Here is a 19076-nt window from a genome sequence, read left to right on the forward strand (position 1 = left end):
AGAACTGAGAGCATTTCACTCCAGAGAAAGGAATGTCTTTCTTTTGTTTTTTTTGTTAAATGGCAAGTGCATGACCCTATTCTCCTGCAGAAAGGTCTTGTGTTCTGCTAGCAAATGACTGCAAAACTTACCAATTACTAATTGAGCTGCTATCTTTATGAAGGAAGCTGGAAGCAATAAAAATGCTCTCATTTCACAGCCTGCACGTAAAAATATATTTTATATATTTGTGTTACTTAAAGATGGTGCTCATGGATATAGTCCTGAGCCTCCTGTCTCGCTTGTCAGTACCACACGAGCAGTGTTGTCCTTAGTTACCATACAACAAAGTTGTGCTCTTGCAGTGACTCTTATTGTCAGTCATGTCTTGCTAATGAAGGTAATGTCTCTGTTCAAAATCTGTTCTTGTAGATACAGTTGCTAAAGCAAGATCTCCACTGTCTGTTACGTTGTCTTTTTGTTTCATAGTTCTGCGTCTTCTCTTCCTATTTCTCCTCTTTCTGTCTTTATACTTTCCAAGACTGTTCCCTGAATTCTTAGCTTGTTTGCTTTGTCAGTGGACAAGCAATTTCTTTTTACACTTAGTGTGTTAAATGGAATGTGTGTGTTTTCTGGATGATGTGTTTCTGTCTGTTGGAGAAATTTCCTTTCTCTGTAGGAGGACTGGATTTTTGGTTAGTCACTAGTCCATTTGATTGAGTTTTATTGTTGCTGACTAAATTCAGTAACTGGAACAGGTTGAGCTTCTACTTACGGTTGCTAAAACTGACAAATCTATATGCTGGCTTGACAAAATACATCTTTGCTGGGTGAGACTTTTTCAAGGAGTGTTTGCTGTTGATGGAGTCTAACCATTGAATATGAAGAGGCCTTGGAATCATTCTTTATGGGACATTTAGTGCAAATTACTCCTTGTGTCATTGCTCATTGCAGACTGACAGTTGTACAAGAACAGGGTCAGACAAAAGAGAACTAAGTTACCTCTTGCTATTTCCAGATGCTGTGAGCCAGCTGTGATGTTCCTGCTGGAAAGGGAAAATTTAAGTTGTTGCTGAAAGTAGATGATTGCTGCCTGCTGTATGAATGGCTTTTATTTAATTGGCATGGATTTATTTAAGTAGCAAGAGAGTTTTCAAAGATGACTGCTTCTTGCTCTCAGGCTGCTGGGAAATAATCCCTCAAGAATGGTGCTGTGCTGTTTGCCTCTTGGTGTTATTTCTCATGAAAGCTGGTTCCTGCATTGCAAATGATGCTTTTCATTTTTTTGTTGTGATCACTCTGTGCATGGATGTGATTGCACTTTTACCTGGTTCTATAGTCCTTGCTTTATGTTAAATGAGACACTAGTCTGTGACATTTTCAGCTACGTACCTGGAAGTTTTGGGGGTTTGTGGGTTTGTTTTATTCCTACTCCTTCCCCCCTTGAGCTTCAAAGTAGCCTAGATCTCATTAAACGCTTTTGATTCTCAAATATTTTTAGCTGTAGGCATCTTTCACAGCTATAGCAATCCATCAATTCTACCTTTTCACTACAGAATCCTCTTAAATTTTGATTAACAAAAGAGGAGTAGGAGCAGTTAGAACTTACTCTAACTTAAGTGGCTAGTGACTATCACCAAAAGGGGAGGAAGGAGACAACTTACTGTAAGTACCACAGAAGTATTTGTAATACTTTCTCCTGGAACTCTCTGGCAGTTGTTATGTTAGGCTCTGTTTTGAACTTGCATATGTTTTAAATTAAATATATATAAATAAATGTTGGAAGGACATGTTATCTTTAGTACTTTCTGTTCTGCAGATGAAAAAAACGAAGCCTTTTGCTGTACATAATTTTAGTGTGTAACTAAAGAGTTCTGAAAACATTAAAAATAAAGCCAAAGCTCAAGCTGAAAACTTTACTGTAAATGGAAACTATCGAAAAAAATGGTGAGCTGGCTGCTTACTGTAAGAACTCTAGTACTTTAGGGAAATCCAATTTCCCTTCCTGACGAGAGAAGGTCTGGAACTGTCAGAAGCTCCTGATTTCCCAGATGATAGTCTCTGGTAGCTTTTAGGGATTGTGAGGAGCGACTCTTTCTATGAATTTTGTGCTCTGATGGAAGGCTTGAGCATGTTTGAGAGAGTGCAGGTTGGGAACTGTAATCTTATGCCATTAGGCCAATGAAATTATTCTGAGCTAAGCTAAACTGCAAATGTGTACAGATCTAGATAGTGCTGTTGTCTCTGCTGTCTCTTAAACCCACTCGCTCTTATTTTCAAGTGAAGTAGCTATTCTATCTGTGATTTTTCTACTTTGTGTTAACTATACTGGATGAGGGAAGGCTTTCACTGAAGTTCCAATGGTCACAAAAAAAGAAGCTTGTTCATATAAATTAAAGGGATGTCCAGGCACTGCCTGTCCTAGTTTGCTTATGATCATTGATGTGGTATTGTCCTATTTTGGTTAAATGCTCTCATTTTCTTAGTATGAAAAGAACAAAGGGCAGTTTTCTGTGACAAATCTGACAATACCAGGCTTATGTGTATGTGAGAGTAATGGAGATGAAATTCAGGTGGGTGAGAGATTCTGCTCACCCCTACAGTAAAACCACAAACGGATAATTTCAGCACATGGAATTTTTTCTCACCCTGCTAAGAACCAGTTTTACCCCCTGTGGAATGGGCACATACACCTTTTGGTCTCTGGAGTGAGTGATTTTGCTTCTGATATACATACCCTCAGAGAACAAGAAAAGCTCGTACTTCGATATGCAGTCTCAGCAGAGGAGCGTATCTGTAGGAGGCAATGCAGTCAGCTTGTGTGCTGTTTTGTTTACACAAATTAAAACCAGCAAGCTTGTATCCCCCTGCTAATTTCATCATAGAGCATCAACCTACAGAGTGTTCTGTTGTCTCGCCAGAGATGAATGTTAAAGTAGTGTTTGTACAGAGATGCTTTTCTTACAAGAATGTACTTTGAAGAGACTGAAGATGATGAGAACTGAAGTCAGATACTCAAACTGGTTTAGCTTTTATTTATTTCCCTCTTCCTGTAGGCTACAGTTCTGCATTAGTCATTTATCATGGAATGAAGTTGTGGTGCCACCATGGGGTTGGGGTTAAAGTAGAGAAGACTTTGGAGGAGAGGAATTAATATAAATTTATAAGATATTGCTTGCATAAATAACAAAACAATAGTATTTATATCCTCTTATAGCACGGTTACCTAGAATAATACATACGGTAAATACTATGATATGGACATGGCTGCTATTCCGCTATACGTAGCTGACTTGTTCTTCTGTTTTATCAACTTCATTCTCTGTGAGCAGCAATGTATCCAGCAGAATGGCCGATGATGCTTGGATGGGTGAGCTCCTCAGCCTCATAGGGCTCTGATACATAATGGGGTTAATCCCATTTCTCATCCCATGCATGACAAAGAGCTTGGAATTTTCTGCCACAGAGCTTCTGAAAGAGATCCTGCTGGAGCCCTTCCGAAGGGCCTTGATAGGCTTTGTGGTCCTATAGTTGCAAGTGATATACCTGCTGAAAGCCTCCCTAAATGTTTTGTTGAAGAGTGTATAGACAAGAGGGTTCACTCCTGAGGATACATATCCTATCCAAACAAATATCTCCATAAGCTTTTGAAAAATCTCCTTGTTGCAGGAGTTGCACAGAACTGAACTTATGTTTGTTATGAAGAATGGGCACCACATCAACAAGAAAAGAAAAAATACAATCCCCAGAACTTTTGACGCCCTTTGTTCGTTGGTGATTGTTTGCATGGACTTCCTCCCAATAGTAGATGTTCTGCAGATAGGCATGTCATTGGACAAAGTCTTGTCCTTTCTGGAGCCATTTAGCATGGCCATCTTTTCTGGTGAGGAGGCAGGTGTTGTGTCACGCTGAAATACTGTGGACACGGTTGACCAAGTGAAACGCTGAGGTGGCTTGTTGATCAAGTAGGCCTTCTTGCGTAGCACTTGGATTGTCAGAAAATAAGTGACTATCATGATAGCAAGGGGAATGAAGAATGCAGCCACTGATCCGTACAGGATGAAGTCATGAAAACGATCAGGCATCAGGACACACGTGATGTTTGTAGAGTTGCCATTCCCATCTTCAATGCCTCTGATAGGGATTGGAATAGCAATGCCTACAGGAGAAAAACCAAGTACTTCAGCATATGGTAATTGCTTGCAATCTCTTTTTTGGGCCTGAAGCCTCACAGTCTCTAAAGAGAGGTAGTTCCTGAGCTCTGGAGCAGGCACAGGGTGACGAAGAGAACATGAATTGTTGAGAGCATCACATGGGTAATTGGGCAAATAGTACTTCGTAAGACTTGGCAAGCTCAGCTTTAACAGAGTGCCCTTTCTAAGTAGATTGGGCCTAACCCTTAGCGATTGAGGAAGCCGTATAAAGTTGCCAACTTCTCAAGTGCAAAACACATGAATTGCTTTGACTGTGGTTGTTAGAATTAGCATGGCTTTTCCTCCAGTGAAATGTGTTTCCCTAATGCCATCTGCTTTTTTTTTTCCCCCCCAGAGTAACCTTTGCACTTTTTGAAAGGCAGTTGTGTAAATACATAAATCTCATCTTTCCTTCTTATCTTAACCACATCAAGAGACTGGACACAGCTGATTTTTTTCACCCTGCTTGACTCTTTCATATATACAAGTAGTTAACTAGTTGCCAGAATTATGCAGTGTGTGTTAGAGATGGATTTGTTGTTTAAAGTCTCTTACATATTTAAGAGTGTTTAAATGAGGCTAGCTAGCTCTGTAATTCACCGCTCGTTTAAAAAAAAATAATGTTAGCAGTCTTGTCTTTTAAATGAATTTTTTATAACCACTAAATTACAGTCGGCACTTCATTTGCCAGCAGGCTGACATTACAACAAAAACAATGGGTTCCTTGCTGTCTGGTGAAGGTTATTTGTGCCATGTTTCCTGATACCACTTAATGAGATGTAGGGATTTACTGTATTCCTCTACTACTCTGCTTACTGAAGTTGGTTGAAGGCAGCAAGAGAAAAATGGTTTACCCTTCAGACATTTGATCCCTTTCTTAATAAGAGGCACACCTTCAGATACAGCAAACATTTAAAATGAGGATTGAACCAAATTAACCTTTGATTTGGAGAACCTTGGCTCAGCTGCAGAGTACTTTTGTGTTAGATAAAAAAGAAAAAGTACAGCACTGATTAATAACAATAAATTAGGCATTAAAAGGTCAACTTGTAAGTGTCTTGTCATGCTAACGGTTTCCTTGTGATAAAATAGAGATAGCATATTTTCTCCTATTAAAACAGCTCTTCCAGAATTTTTTTCAAGTTGGAATTTTTGGGTTTAGGTGTGTATGTCTCAGCCAAGAAGGTAGATGTACCCATTCTCCTATGCATCATTGGCCTTAATAATCCAGAATAATTTTGTTCTTTCTCTTGCCCACAGAACATATAGCACTATGCCTGTGGCTGCCTGCAGCATGCATTAAGTGATTTGAATTAAGTGTTTTCACCTCCTTAGCTCATTTAACAGATTTATTTTTTTAAGCATGAAAGACAAGTGAAGTGCCACATGCACATCACAGAGGTGCTAATATCATAAAAGTTTATACATTGGCATCCTTTATATAAATGCTTCAGCTTTGTTTGGTTTTGGGGTTTTTTTGCTTGGGAGTTTGCCTTTCTACATGCTATATTGCCAGTGCATCTCAGTCTTTGGTGTGAATGTTACAAGCCACTCATTTATCTTTCAGTCTTTGATGTAAGTAATTAACCTTTTTTTACTTTCTTCATGGGATAATTCTAAGGCACAGATTTTAGCAGCATTTACTAAAGGCTTACAATTGTGTTTGGGACAGAATATGCTACCACAGGAACATGAAATCTTGCTTTCCCAGGAGACATGCTATACATGCAGATACTATCTTCTGGTTTTGTGATGTTTAGGACCATGAAGAAGAGTGGTGATTATCCCTACTCAATCTTTGCCCTTTCTGGTAAGCCTGATAAGGAGTAGTGGTTCAGGTAGATTTTTGTGATGTAGCTATGTATGATCTAAGAGGTAGACTTAGGCCAGCCCAGGTGTTAGGGCCTGCTAATCAATAGTACTTGGCCAAAGTTTCCATTTTGCCCGGCTTTCACTTATTGTTTTGAACATGAAAAGCTTCTGCATTCCTTTTTCAGTCTCCGAGTCTCACATACCTATTGAAATGAGCCAAACCACAATGATTTTGATGATTGTTGTAGCCCATGAATTGTACTGACTAGCCTGGATTGGCTTTTTAATCGCAATGTAGCGGTCTAATGAGATGGCGCAGAGGTGCATGATGGAAGCTGTGGAAAAGAGGACGTCAAGGAACAGCCAGATAGGACACAAGGCGGTTGGAAAAGGCCAGGCATTGTCTGAAAGAGAACAGAAAACTCATTAGAATTAAGCTTTTTTGAGAGGTTTCAGTGTGTGGTTTTCCCTTGGCATCCGTACCTTTGAGAAGCTCATAATACTACAGGAACCGAGCTTTGCCACTGCCTCAGCTGGATTCTGTCTTACATTTTAGTTAGCTCCTAGCTAGTTGCCATCAGATTGATCAGGCTATTTGTGTGTTACAAACCTTTCCCTACCTTTTCATCCTTTTTAGATCATAAACTCTTTGTGGCAAGGACTCTGGATAAAAAAGTTTTTGAAAAATGGATCATGACTGTGCTTGGTCCTTGTGCCCTGTTGTTAAATTATTATCTTCGGCTATGTCTCCTTGATAGTCCTGTGATTCAAGGTTGTATGAAATGGAGGAGATAATGGGTCATAACCGATGTATTAGTCAATCATTGCAGAACTATGGTTGAATCTTAGTGGTGATCTCAAAGAATCTAGTTCACACAGTTTTAAAATTAGTTTACTGGGTCACTTGACCAGATACAGTTGAGCACTAATGTGGCACAGCAGGGCTCTTCTGTCTCAGTAATGATTTCATGAAAATTGAAGGGCTTTCATGTGTGCCTCTTTTTTTTTTTTTTTCAAGAGCAATGGCTTGGATTTTAAGTCTGGCATCCTGTTTTGTACAGTAGTTATCAGTCTTTAATGTTAATCTTTATAGCAAACATAGGGTCTGTCAACTGCATTGTGTCCCAGATAAAGGTTTTGTAGCATTCAGCTTTCCAAAAGACTGATGTTTTTGAGAGCTGGATCTCCCCATCAATGTTTACAACACCAAACTGAACGAACTTTAATGAAACTCAATTTTTTTTTTTTCTTAACTGCTTTATTTTCACTCACAAGTAGTTTGCATTGCAATCCAGCGCTAGCAGTGTTTAATTTGAGGTGCACCTTAGTGTTATGTGTCTATAAGAATGTTCTGTAGTCCTAGGGAAGAATGTGTGAACACAGAACTTTTTTCTATTTCTAATGGTAGAAGTTGATGTCCTAGATATATATTCTCCTTCCTTATAAAATTCAGCTGTACTCAATCAGTAGGCACATTAATAGTATTGCCAGAGAAATCAGTTCTTCGTTGAATGACAATTAAGGGAAAAAAAACCCCCGACATTTCTAACAAATCAGATTGGTTTTAATTTCCTTGCTCTGAATAAATAGATCTGTGTGCTGAGAATGCTGAATGAGCTGGACTATCATAATCCCCAGTCTTATCAATGTGGTAATGTTAGAGTAGTTTGAGATTAAAACATTTTTTTTTTCAAAAGGTGACTTATAGACAGAAATTATAATAGTGCTGCCTTGACTTGAATTATAAACTCCAGAGGATGGAAAATTTTATAAAGTCATACATAGTATGTACTTGTCTGTACTCTTACCTATGCTGGAAAACCTCGCCTGTTAAAGAATGGGTGGATGGAGCCCTGAACTGAACCTCATCTATCCCCAAAGCAGTGGACTCCAGGTGAGAATGATGTAGAGAAGTAGGGAGGTGATAGCCCCCTGTACTCTGCACTGGTGAGGCCCCACCTTGAGTATTGTGTCGAGTTTTGGGCACCTCAATACAAGAGAGATATCGATGTGCTGGAATGAGTGCAGAGGAGGGCAAAGAAGCTGGTGAAGGGCCTGAAGAATAAATCCTATGAGGAGCGATTGAAGGAGCTGGGACTGTTTAGTTTGAGGAGGAGAAGACTGAGGGGAGACCTCATCACTCTCTACAACTACCTGAAAGGACACTGTAGAGAGGTTGGTGCTGGTCTCTTCTCACAGGTAATTAGTGACAGAACAAGAGGGAATGGCTTTAAACTGCAACAGGGGAGGTTCAGACTGGACATTAGTAAAAAAATTTCCACAGAAAGAGTGGTCAGACAGTGGAATAGGCTGCCCAGGGAGGTGGTGGAGTCACCATCCCTGGATGTGTTTAAGGGTCGTTTGGATGAGATGTTGGGGGATATGGTGTAGGGAAGAACTCTGTAGAGTCGGGCTGATGGTTGGACTCGATGATCCCAAGGGTCTTTTCCAACCTGAATGATTCTGTGATTCTGTGATGTAGGCAGTGAGGCAAAAGGAGAAGAGGCAGTCTATTTTCAAATCATTAACTAGTAAATTTTAGTATCTAACAGCATACTTCCTAAAATAGATGTCATGGTTGAAATTATGCTTTAAAAAATTATTCTGTCAGGCAGGTATGAGAAGGTTGTAATTAGTATATTATGTAACGCTTACTCATATTTAACATGTCTATCTACACTTTCAGCTGGCAGTAAGGTATGGTGCCTTTCTAAAGCAAAAAAAGGAAAACCCGAGTATCTTGTGGCTCATGTAACCAGCTGTAAAAAAAGAAAAAAGTGAGGGGAAAAAATTACCATTAAAGGAAATAATTGATTTGATGGGCTTTAAATGTTTTTGCTCACTCCAGAAAAATAAGATGACTACTTTTGACTCTGTAATGAACAACTAGTTCAGATAAAATGTGAACAATGGAAAGTATATTCTACATCTTGAAGGACAGCAGATAACACAGCTGGATTTCAAGTGAGCAGCTAATACTTGTGTTGGAGATTACTTACATGCTGCTCCTTGGATTATAAGTGCTTTGCTTTTTGGAGAATTGCAGTGTGACAAATTCTTTCCTTTTGTAGTTAATTTACTCTTTGCAGAAGATAACCTTCAAATATTTTGCAACAAAAAGCCCTTTTTCTTCTTTTAAATATAGATGCATTTAAACAGCTATCTGATGGAAAGCAACCTTGTACGTTTTTATGAGCTGTAAGAGCTTTTGTTAGTTGATAAGTGCAATTGAACAGAGAAAGCTTTGTCTTTATTTTTGTCTTGATTTGAACTGGGTGCAGAAGGCAGTAAGTTATCACATTCACGATTACAGCATTATGTGTTATACTTACAGCATTATGTATTTGTGTGTGTGAGATGATGTTTTTTTATCCAGACAAAATCAGAGTAGACTTTAAATGCAGTAGCTGATAAGAATTGAAGAATATGGTTATTATTTAAACAAACCAAATACTATGAAACCGATACCTTAAGGTCCAGAAGAGTCACGTAGTTGCCTAGGATTCATACTGTGGTGTATTTTGGTTTTACTTATTTTGATTTGTTGGTTACACCTGTATTAGAAGCTCTGTGCCTAGTGTTTGAAGGACTGCTCTGGGCTGAGATTTTGTGCTTTCCTGGTGGTGGTGGTATGTTATCACTGTTGGCCTGTTCTGTTAGTTTGGGAGTAGGGAAAAGATGGATAACTAATTTTGCCTCAGGACTCAGAAAGCATTGCTGACCCTTGAACATGATGGTGACCTGCTTGCTTGTTGTCTTGCTTTATAATTCAGACTGAAGGTAAAATGAGAAGGTCCTGCCCAGTGGTGATACAAAGTCATTAGCAGGTCATGCTTAGTGGGATTGTTACAAGTTCTGAATCTTCTAGTATAGATGCACACTGCTGGAGCAGACCAGAGCATTTGCTGGGCTGACTGAGATTCTCCACCTTCTTTTTCCTTGGGAGTTGAAATGCTGATTTGAAGAAGCTAGTGGATTGGATTTTTAAATTATTTTTTAAAAATGCCTAGGTTATCTGACAAACGTGCCTGTCTCAAAACTTGTCTAGTTTCTCCAACTGTCAGGTGGTACAAGATAAAAAGATATTCCTCCTTCCTAAAAACCTTGCCTTGGATCTTCCCAGCGCTGCAGTAGTGCTGCTGTTACTATTTTCCTTATTTTGAGTCAATGCAAGATAAAATACATGTTTTAAGATTTGCTTTGCACCAAGACAGGTAAGATGAGCTTTTACCACAACTGCCTACCCTTGATTAGTCTTTACTTAAGAAAAGATTTATTTATAGGAAATACCTTGGAAATGTGTAATCCTTAAAAGAAAATACAGTATAGAAGAGCTGCTCTTGCTATAAGCCAAAACATTTTTTGAAAGCCTGGGAGAAAGCACTGCTTGTGTACATGTGTAAGCTTGATTAAGAGAGTTCTTTAAACTGACTTGGAAACCATTTGTTCTACTGCTGTAAGGGCCGCTGAAGCATGTTGCCTGTAAAGGATTTTGTTGCTGTTAGATAATAATGCTTTTACTGAGGTGGAAATTGGATATTTTTAATCACCAGCTGAGTTAAGTATAGGCTTCAGTCTTCAAATTGGTGTGTGTGTGTCTGTAGCCTGCGTGTACCATGTTCACCCTCGTGTCAGTATTCAGCTTCGTGGACTGCATAGACCTGGAGTTTCCAGGCCACTCTCTTGCTGTTTAACCCCTGTGGTTGCCTGTATTTATTTCTCTGCTACAATTTTAGCTTCAACAGTAGTTGTTCGCTGTCATGTAGATTTTTTTTTTTTTTTAATTTAGCCAAAGTAATTTTTTTTTGTTAGAGGTGCTTTGTGAGGAATACACCTTTATTTTCTTACTTATCTTTAAATAGAGACTTTGGAAAGTAGCCTTCAATTAAAGCAGTTTTCTCTGGTAGTTTGCACAAGCAAGAAAGGAAGATTTGCTATGGTTCATCAGTAATGGGGGAAGATTAGGATGGCGATTGCTTGTGATAGATTTTAAAAATAATGGTTTGCAGCCTGGGACAATCAGCTTTACCTTCTGATTTTTAAGTGGATGAATATCCGGAATGGAGAATGTATTTTAAAAGATGGTACATGTACTGTCTCCAGTGCATGTAACCTAATGCCCACCAAGCCATGGACAACTGACTTTTTCCTGCTGCAGACTTTGTAAATGAGTCCATCTCTCCAGCTTATTTGTGAATTTCACTGTCTGATGAATAACAACATTTTTGCTTTCTTTTAGTAGTTCTGAGTGTTAGAAACTTGGATAACTCTTCTGAAAGCTAGATTTCAGAGAATGCAATTATTTCCTAACATGCCCTCCTTTTTTTGGAAGAAATGAGAAGAATTTAGCAAGCAATAAAAGCAATGAACTGTTTGTATATTCTGACACTTGCACTCCTAAATTAAAATTGCAGTGTATATTTGTACCAGGGTACATTTTGGTCGCTCTGCTGAGAAATAATCTACTGCTCATGGCATTATACCTGCGAGTGAGTTACAGATTTATTTATTTATTTATTTTTAAGAGAGACAGCTCTTTATTACAGAGACAGTCTATTTCTGAAGATTTTTCTGTAAGTGTACCGTCAGGGCATGGAGCCAATATGTGTATTAGGTTTTGAATTTGAACGCTCTGTGACACACTAGTTTTTGCAGTCAGGATCATTTAATGTGACTGCACTTTAGTTCACACCTTTTCCCTCAAATATCCTCTACATAATTAGGTATCGGCCCCAAATCGGAAGCATAATATTTGTATTCTGTATCTAGAGGCTGCACCCAGCTATTTCATTATTATGGAAACATTCCTGTGTGGAAGTGCCAGGAGGCTGGATTTAATTGGCTCTATGGCTATCAGTGATTATTCTAGGTTCAAGTAGTTATCTGGCTAATGTAGCTTCAAGATTTAGACTTGTTATGTATTTAAATGTCTGTTCTAGCTTCATTCCAGTAACTCCTCATGTTTTGCTCATGCTTTGAACTTCTATAAACACCTCAGCATCTTCTCCCAGTTGGTGAAGAGGCAAAGCAGTTTTTCTGGTTGGCTGCCAAAGACTTGTATGCAAGAAATTTCAGTTTTAACCACTGCTATGTGAAAGGCTGGTCACAGTCTTACTTAGTTAATTATAACTAATTTGGCTACTTTCTTGTAAATTTCCTTCAACGTGAAAGATGCTTTTGTTTGACTTTTAAATTAAGATTCCTAGCATGCTTTGAACTGTTGTAACCAGGGTTTAGCACTGGATTAATTGAGAGATTAAGGAGAAATAGTCTCTTTATAAAGTTAAAAGAAAAGATTTATTAGTCTAGCAAAATGAAAAAAAAATTAAAAATCCAAACCAAAAAACTACCACCACCGAAAACCAACTCCACAAAATCCAGAACTTGTCTTTACTTTGTATTGATTGCTAGTCCAATACAGGTACTTTATATGGTTAGTAGTTTTATTATTAATGAGGTCTTTGGCAGGAACTAAGCAGTCACAGTATGTGTGTGTAAGTATGTATATACATATCGGTTTCTTGCCTCTACACACACACACGGACATATATATGACATACCATGGGTTTTTATAAGTGACTGGTTTTTTTTCAAGTTAGAAATCACTGTCCTGGTCATATACAGTCATTTTTCTTTTTAGAAGCTGTTGCTTGAAAAAAGACTATTTTATGATCTCCACACTGAATTCTCACCTCCAGTTCATACTTGTGTTTAGGGAGAAGCAGTCTGTAATATACAGACATTCAGTCTCAAGGCATTTGGTGAATAAACACATTTGTTAATAAAGTGATATCAGTCTTCTGCAGCAAACAAAAGCTACTGATGGCCTTTTGAAATAAAGTTTATGATTGTGTTTACTTGTTGCTCAGGCAACTCTTAGAGATCTAGCATAGGAAAAATGAACTCCTGCAGACTTTCATTATCTAGGGTCCAGTCGTATCTATACCTTAAAGATAATTGTGTAAATCCATAAGTTTACTGAAAAACCCATGTCACTGATTTTTTTTTTCATTTGTATGACATGAAAATAGACCATTTAAAATGTAATCTTAAAGAAACTTTAGGAGTAGAAGAGGAGACTTTCCCATGGAGCTGCCTCTGATTAGTTGTCAAAAGCAATATCTGAAATAAAGCGGGGCATGAGAGAATATGAAAAAGCTGTGCTTGTTCTGTAGTGACTAACCAGAAAGAAAATGTCACACCCAATGTATGTTCATGTAAAAAATACCTATTTTATTCCATATGAACCAGACTAAATGGATAAATCTGAATCCCAAACATTAGGTACACAGATTGAGGCTTCCTGGGCTTGACAGATGAGTTAATTCTTTGGGACGCTTTACAAACCTGCCACTTTCCCTAGGGTGGGAGAAAATCAGTTTCTCTGAAACTGGTACTGGTAAAGTTTGTTGTCACTGATGGTGCCAGGGACCACCTCTGACTGCTTATGGAACTTAGAGTCAATACTAAGGTAAAATCAGGTGCCTGACTCCTAGAAAGTTCAAAACATGTTCAGTGTACTGAATAGATGCCTAGTATTCATTTCACGTTTTTTAAGAGAAGACTGTCTGCAATTAGTGTCATATCCAGCAGAACAGATGCCAACGTTGTGCTGATGTTGTTAAAAATAATATTACACTGTACAAAATGTAATTTCCCATGTCCAGCTCCAATTTAGTTTGTTCTAATTCTTGGGTGATTTTTGAATGGTTTGTTTCAAAGGAGAGAATATCCACAGTGGGTATACTTCCCATAAAGACATTAAGCTATATTAAGGTGAGAGGGAGAGAAGATTTAGCAGCTTTCATCCAAGTGATTCTTAAAAATGTAACAGTGGAAAGAAAACAGTTTTTTGGTTTAAATTAGACCTCCCCAAATTGTACCCCATATGCTAGTCTGATGAAACAAATGCACTGTACTTACCAAATAATATTATGAGAAGGGCTATCGGCATCACAAACAGACCCACGAGCAAATCTGCCACCGCCAAGGATGTCAAAAAGTAGTTGGTAGCATATTGCAACTTTTTCTCCAGAGACACTGCCAGTATGACAAGTATGTTCCCCCCAATGGTGGGGATTATCACCAGGAGGATCAGTAAAGCTGCCCAACGCACTTTGTTTCCTTGTTCGTCACTTGAGTAGTCCTGCTTGGGTTCTCCCGTTACTGAGAGAGGTGACAAAGATCCATTGCCAACTCCAGACCCATTCAAGAAATGTAAAGGATAGGACATTTTTGTGTCCAGCAGAATGTATTCAGGAGCTGTATTTTGCGCAGGAATTGTGTATGGTGTGAGAGTTCACTGTTCCTTTCTGGTCCAGGATGGTCCTGAAGAAAGGCCAGCATGGTCAGTATGGTAAACTGGTCATCTGCTATTTTGAGATACAGTAACCATGTCCAAGCTGGTATCCAGTTTTTTTATTCTGTGCCTTGCTGGGCGCAATTAGGTCTTAAAAATGAAAGTCCTGTCTTGTGTCCATCTCTGGCTGGTAGGGTTCAGTGGTCTGGTTTCCCCTTTATAGCGAGGTTCAGGTTTCAGAAGATTGTAGGAGACAATTCAATAGCTGTGAAAAGTGAGCAGTGCATTAGCTTCTTTTTTTTCTTTCTATAGCAGTAAAAAGTGATAGATTAATTTGGATGCCAAATGGTTCCCTTTAGATACGGTGTACATAGATTTGCTCTTTGTAAGAACAGACTGATGCAAAGGCAGATGCTTGCGTTGTGTATATGCAACTCCTCCTCTCCCGAGTGTCTAGTCTCCAGCAGTGTGTGCGTAGGCAGACAGCAGTTCCCATCTTTCCCCTTATTAAGAATCCTATTTCTCCACAGAGGGTCACCCCAAAAATATCTTTAGAAATGATGTATGAGGTTTCCGTTTCAATGTCTACAGTTCCTAATTTATCAGGTGAGGGTCAGGAAGCTGTAGACAATAAAACACTGGTGACAGTCTCAAGGGGACCGTAAAGATTTATGGAACTGAGACATCTAAATTTACCCATTACTTGGTGTGGGGGGGGATTTGTGGGTGAGTAAACTGCTTGGTTTTGTAATCTGAGCAGGGCTTTTATTAAGTACAGCCTTTTCTCTCCCTCTCTTTCTCTTTCTGTCTCTCTCAACTCTGCTGAAGACTTTAACGCTTACATTTCCCCCTTGAAGCAGAGACTAAAACAGCTGTCACGGCAATAAGCTGAACGAACGCTCAGTTACTGAGAAGATGTGATGTGTTGCAATTTTCAGATGAAGAAAACCTTACCTCTTTCTCGTGCATTTTAGTAGAGTCCACTTTGCATCCAGGAAGATCCTTTGTAATCTTCTTTTTCATCACATGGTGGATTTTAAGGAAAGATTTTTCACTACTTTCTGGAAAACAGGTTGTTCGTTTGGGTTTGGTTTTTATAATTTTTCTAAAGCTTGTCTCTCTATGCGTTTTTGTTTAGCACTTATGTTTCCTCTAACACCAAGATTAAGAATTTCTATTTTGGGAAAACTGTATTTCCTACCCAGGTATTTTCTCCAACTCTTGAATGGAGGAGAAGATTCGTTCTTGTCACATTTAAAAAATGATAGAAATAAGGTTGTGTTCTTTTTTTGCTGTTGTTTCTCTTCCATTCTTTTGATGATTTTACTTAAGTGATTAGCAGAGTCTATGCAATTTTCATTAGCAAAGCTCACAGTCTGCTGCTTCCCTTGTTTGTTGATTGACTCATTCCAGTGTATCCAGCTCCCGTGCTTGAAAAGCAGGGAAGAGAATGAGTGGGGGTTTGGCTGGAAAAGAGCCAGAGAGGGTTAATTGATTCCATGCTCCAGTACAATAATGTGTGCTCCTTGTAGCTGTATCAGGCTGTGCAGATCCTGTAAACGACCCTTCATGCTCCAGTATTGTAGCTCGGTGCACCATAGCTGCGTATGCCTGTGCGCACTCGCTCTTGCTCGCTTGCTCTCTGGACGGAAGCACAGTTAACCCTAAAAAGTTCTGCTGCCCTATAAATGCTCCAGCTTTTTTCTTGACTAATTTTATAACAGTATTGTTTAGCAAACTATTTTAAGTGTGTGCACTGTTACTTTAAATCTTTCTTCATGCAGCTGCTTTTTATTATCATGTGTTCTCTTCTGTTACCCTCCAACTTTCAGTCAGATGTGTGTGTGTCTTATAGCTCCACATTAAAATGGAAATAGAGCTCACTTCCAAGGACATTAGCTGGACAAGTGTGTAACAGAGTCCTTGAGTTTAAGGCCAGAAGAGACCATGAGATCATGGTCTAACCCCCTGTATATCACCACCGGCCATTACATTCCATAAATTGCTAGTGCTCGCCAGGCTTGAGCTGGGAATCAGGTCATCAGTGAACTGTGAATCAACTTATATTTCTTTTAAAAAAAAATTAAAAAGCATTTGTATCTTTAGGATACAGCTACTTTGGAGCCAAAGAGAGAAAGCTGCTGCCAGAAATTAATAGAAATATTTGACTTAGTGTGTTCAGATCATACAATAAAATTTCCAGCAAAGTAGTTTTCACTTGTTCCTTATTTTTCCTGTTTAAAGGAAACCTTCAGTAAGATTCCATGCTGTATTCATTTGCAATTGATTTTTGATATCTTTATTCTTCAGAAAAGTATGTATTAGGAAATAAAGATTAATCCAGCTATGGTATTTATTTCATTATCTGACCACCTCCCCATTGTCACCCTGACAGTACTGAGAGACTAGAGCACATGAAAACATAGAAAAACCAGAAATCAAGAGAGGACAATACTGTATTGGGCTAATGAGCATTTGGATTCAGTTTTCATTAAGCTCAACTATGGCTAATCAACTTCTGTTTTATTTTATAAGTCTTGAAGGCTCTCCTGGAATTAATCTAACCATACTTGAAGTCTTTACCAAAATTTCTGTTGGATTAAACACAACCAGTGTTCACTCTTTCTGATTGTACAGATGAAGCTTGTTTTCCTTCATCATTGACACTTGAGCTATTTTCTTTCTTGTTGAAAGGCAGCTAGAATTATTACTGCTTTCTGGAGATGGAGCTATTGGCAGTATGTCTGAATCATAAATGAAAAAAAAAAATGTTCCTGAGTGAAACCACCAAAGTATAGTACACGATTAATCCTTTAACTTCAGTGGTCTACTTGTGGGTGTATGCTATGTCCAGATCTTCATGTCACATCTCTGAATTTAAAGAACAGAATTAAAATTTCTGGGGGGAAAAAAAATAGATAATGCATCTATCAGAACCATCTGCTAATCATCAACACCAGTTACTGATCAAGCCTGTGTTGGAGCCGAAGCATTATCTTGAAAAAGGTTTATTTTTTTTTTTACCTGTCACATTTTTCTCTTTCACAGCACGGAAGACACTATACCTCAATCACTTCAGTGTGGGGGAGGTATCAGAGTTATAGAAGTGTAATTTTGTCAACTTAAGTTCTGTATCACCTCTATAAATTTTCTTCACATATCTTACTGTCTGAAGCATCACTGTTGGTTACTGCAGTAAAGAGCTGTTTTGGTCAAAGTGAAAATCAAGTGTTCACACTTCTCTGGAATGTCTCAGTGGATGTTATAATGTAATTTATATAACAAAATCATCTCTTTAGCCTCTAGAATGGCTAAATTAAATAAATTGGGGGCCAGGAGGCACCTTGATGAAGCACCAGCTGAAGGCTGTGCTGTTGCCTGCAGATTGCTCTGATGAAAGCTGTATAAGTGCATTCGTATCTAACTGGAAAGGAAATTATTTTTTTAAAATACAGATGAAAGCAGTTTTCTTAGGAACTCATAGAAAAAGATCATATGAGTTTAGTTGCATATAGGCTTGTATAGCACATATACCTGCTTGGTGCATTATTTCATTTCAGATGGCATGAAAACTTATCTTCCTTTTGTGATGTTTTTTGAACTTTCCCATGTTTGAATAATTTCTGAGAAACGCCTCCTCTTGTATATCTATTACAGATCTGTAGCAGGTTCTTCACTGCGTGCTTTTGGCCAGGCTTTTTGTGCAGGCCACTGCCCTGCCCCACGTCCAGTTCCTCTCCTGTGTTTAGTGAGTGTTAAACCCTAAATCTTGCCAGACCTGACTCCTAGTCCACTGTAACCGGAATATTTGAACAATGCATAGATATTTTTTTCCACCCCTTGCTGTTATTTCTGTTTTCAAATTACCAATACTATTTTGAGTGGTGCCACATCTACATTAGATGTGATCTGACACTGACAGTGTTATTCAGTCAGTCCTTGTCCCTCAAGTTCACCTGCTGTGCCTGTTGGCAGCGCTCAGCCTCATCCTCCTGACAGTGGGAGGCCTCCTAGAAGTTCTCATTCTTCAGCAAGTCTTGCTTAGGCAACCAGGAGGCATTTCAAAGGAAAACATTGTGAAGAAGGAGTCTGTGTTGCACATGAGATAGTTGCAGGAAATTCCTGGTGCAGGAATAGCTCGGATCCTTTTTGTTGAGAGAGAAAGACATGGGGTTTACACCCATGTTTAGTCTATGCCAAAATGTGTCAGTTTGTTGTATTTTTCTCTGCAGGTTTTCCATCTTCTATGTTTGCCCCCCTCTGCTACACACACACCCTTCAGAAATGATTGCAAATTGTGCAATTAGATATCTGCGTTCCTCCTTTATTAACTCATTCATGGATGAAATTAAACTTCTGTTAAGCTTTTTCTTTTTTTTAATCTGTCACTGCACTACCAAAGCAACTTGTGGAAATAGTTCTGTATCAAATGATTAATTCATGTCCAGTAGTTTAGAAAGTCATAAATATTTAGAATCTTTTGAAATATAACTGAGGAAACTTAATGAGGAATTTAAAAGATATATTTGACATTGTTCTTTAATTCTCTGACATTTCATTTTTCAATGAGTTGCAAAGTCCTTAAATATTTAGACTAAAAAATAAGTGTATGTTAGTGATACATCAGATGCTTCCATTTTTAGTCTCAATCACGAGTGTAATGGTTTATTTTCAGTGTTATATTTATTTACTTATTGATGCTACCTTATATACATATACAGGGTTTAATGTTTAAATATTGCTGAAATGTAAAGAGAAATGACAATAGTCCTCTAACCGTCAAGATGTGCAAC

At 38.4% G+C, this 19076-nt stretch overlaps 2 protein-coding genes across 4 annotated transcripts in view; one reads left to right on the forward strand and one right to left on the reverse strand.

Annotated features, from left to right (window-relative positions):
• PSMD1 (proteasome 26S subunit, non-ATPase 1) overlaps positions 1 to 19076 on the forward strand; it is a 75749-nt gene that overhangs the window by 25290 nt on the left and 31383 nt on the right. The window lies entirely within an intron of this gene.
• On the reverse strand, positions 2989 to 15624 carry HTR2B (5-hydroxytryptamine receptor 2B). 2 transcript variants are annotated; one of them, XM_074834565.1, is made up of 4 exons: positions 15238 to 15624; positions 13908 to 14548; positions 6188 to 6388; positions 2989 to 4138 (listed from the first exon to the last, which is right to left on the reverse strand). In XM_074834565.1, the coding sequence occupies exons 2-4, from the start codon at positions 14215 to 14217 to the stop codon at positions 3258 to 3260; spliced, it is 1392 nt and encodes a 463-aa protein (XP_074690666.1). In that variant the 5' UTR covers positions 14218 to 14548; positions 15238 to 15624; the 3' UTR covers positions 2989 to 3257. The 2 variants fall into 2 exon arrangements, with proteins under 2 accessions (XP_074690666.1, XP_074690665.1); XM_074834564.1 differs by lacking the exon at positions 15238 to 15624 and having other exon boundaries at positions 13908 to 14880.

Source organism: Strix aluco, chromosome 9, assembly GCF_031877795.1.
Source record: "Strix aluco isolate bStrAlu1 chromosome 9, bStrAlu1.hap1, whole genome shotgun sequence".
Taxonomy (NCBI): Eukaryota; Metazoa; Chordata; class Aves; order Strigiformes; family Strigidae; genus Strix; species Strix aluco.

Coding starts and splice junctions, on each gene's coding strand:
- HTR2B (XM_074834565.1), bottom strand. CDS start 14,217: ATGTCCTATCCTTTACATTTCTTGAATGGGTCTGGAGTTGGCAATGGA. Junction 6,389..13,907: donor CCTTCTCATAATATTATTTG/GTAAGTACAGTG, acceptor GTTCTCTTTCAG/ACAATGCCTGGCCTTTTCCA. Junction 4,139..6,187: donor GGTTTGGCTCATTTCAATAG/GTATGTGAGACT, acceptor TTTCTCCTGTAG/GCATTGCTATTCCAATCCCT.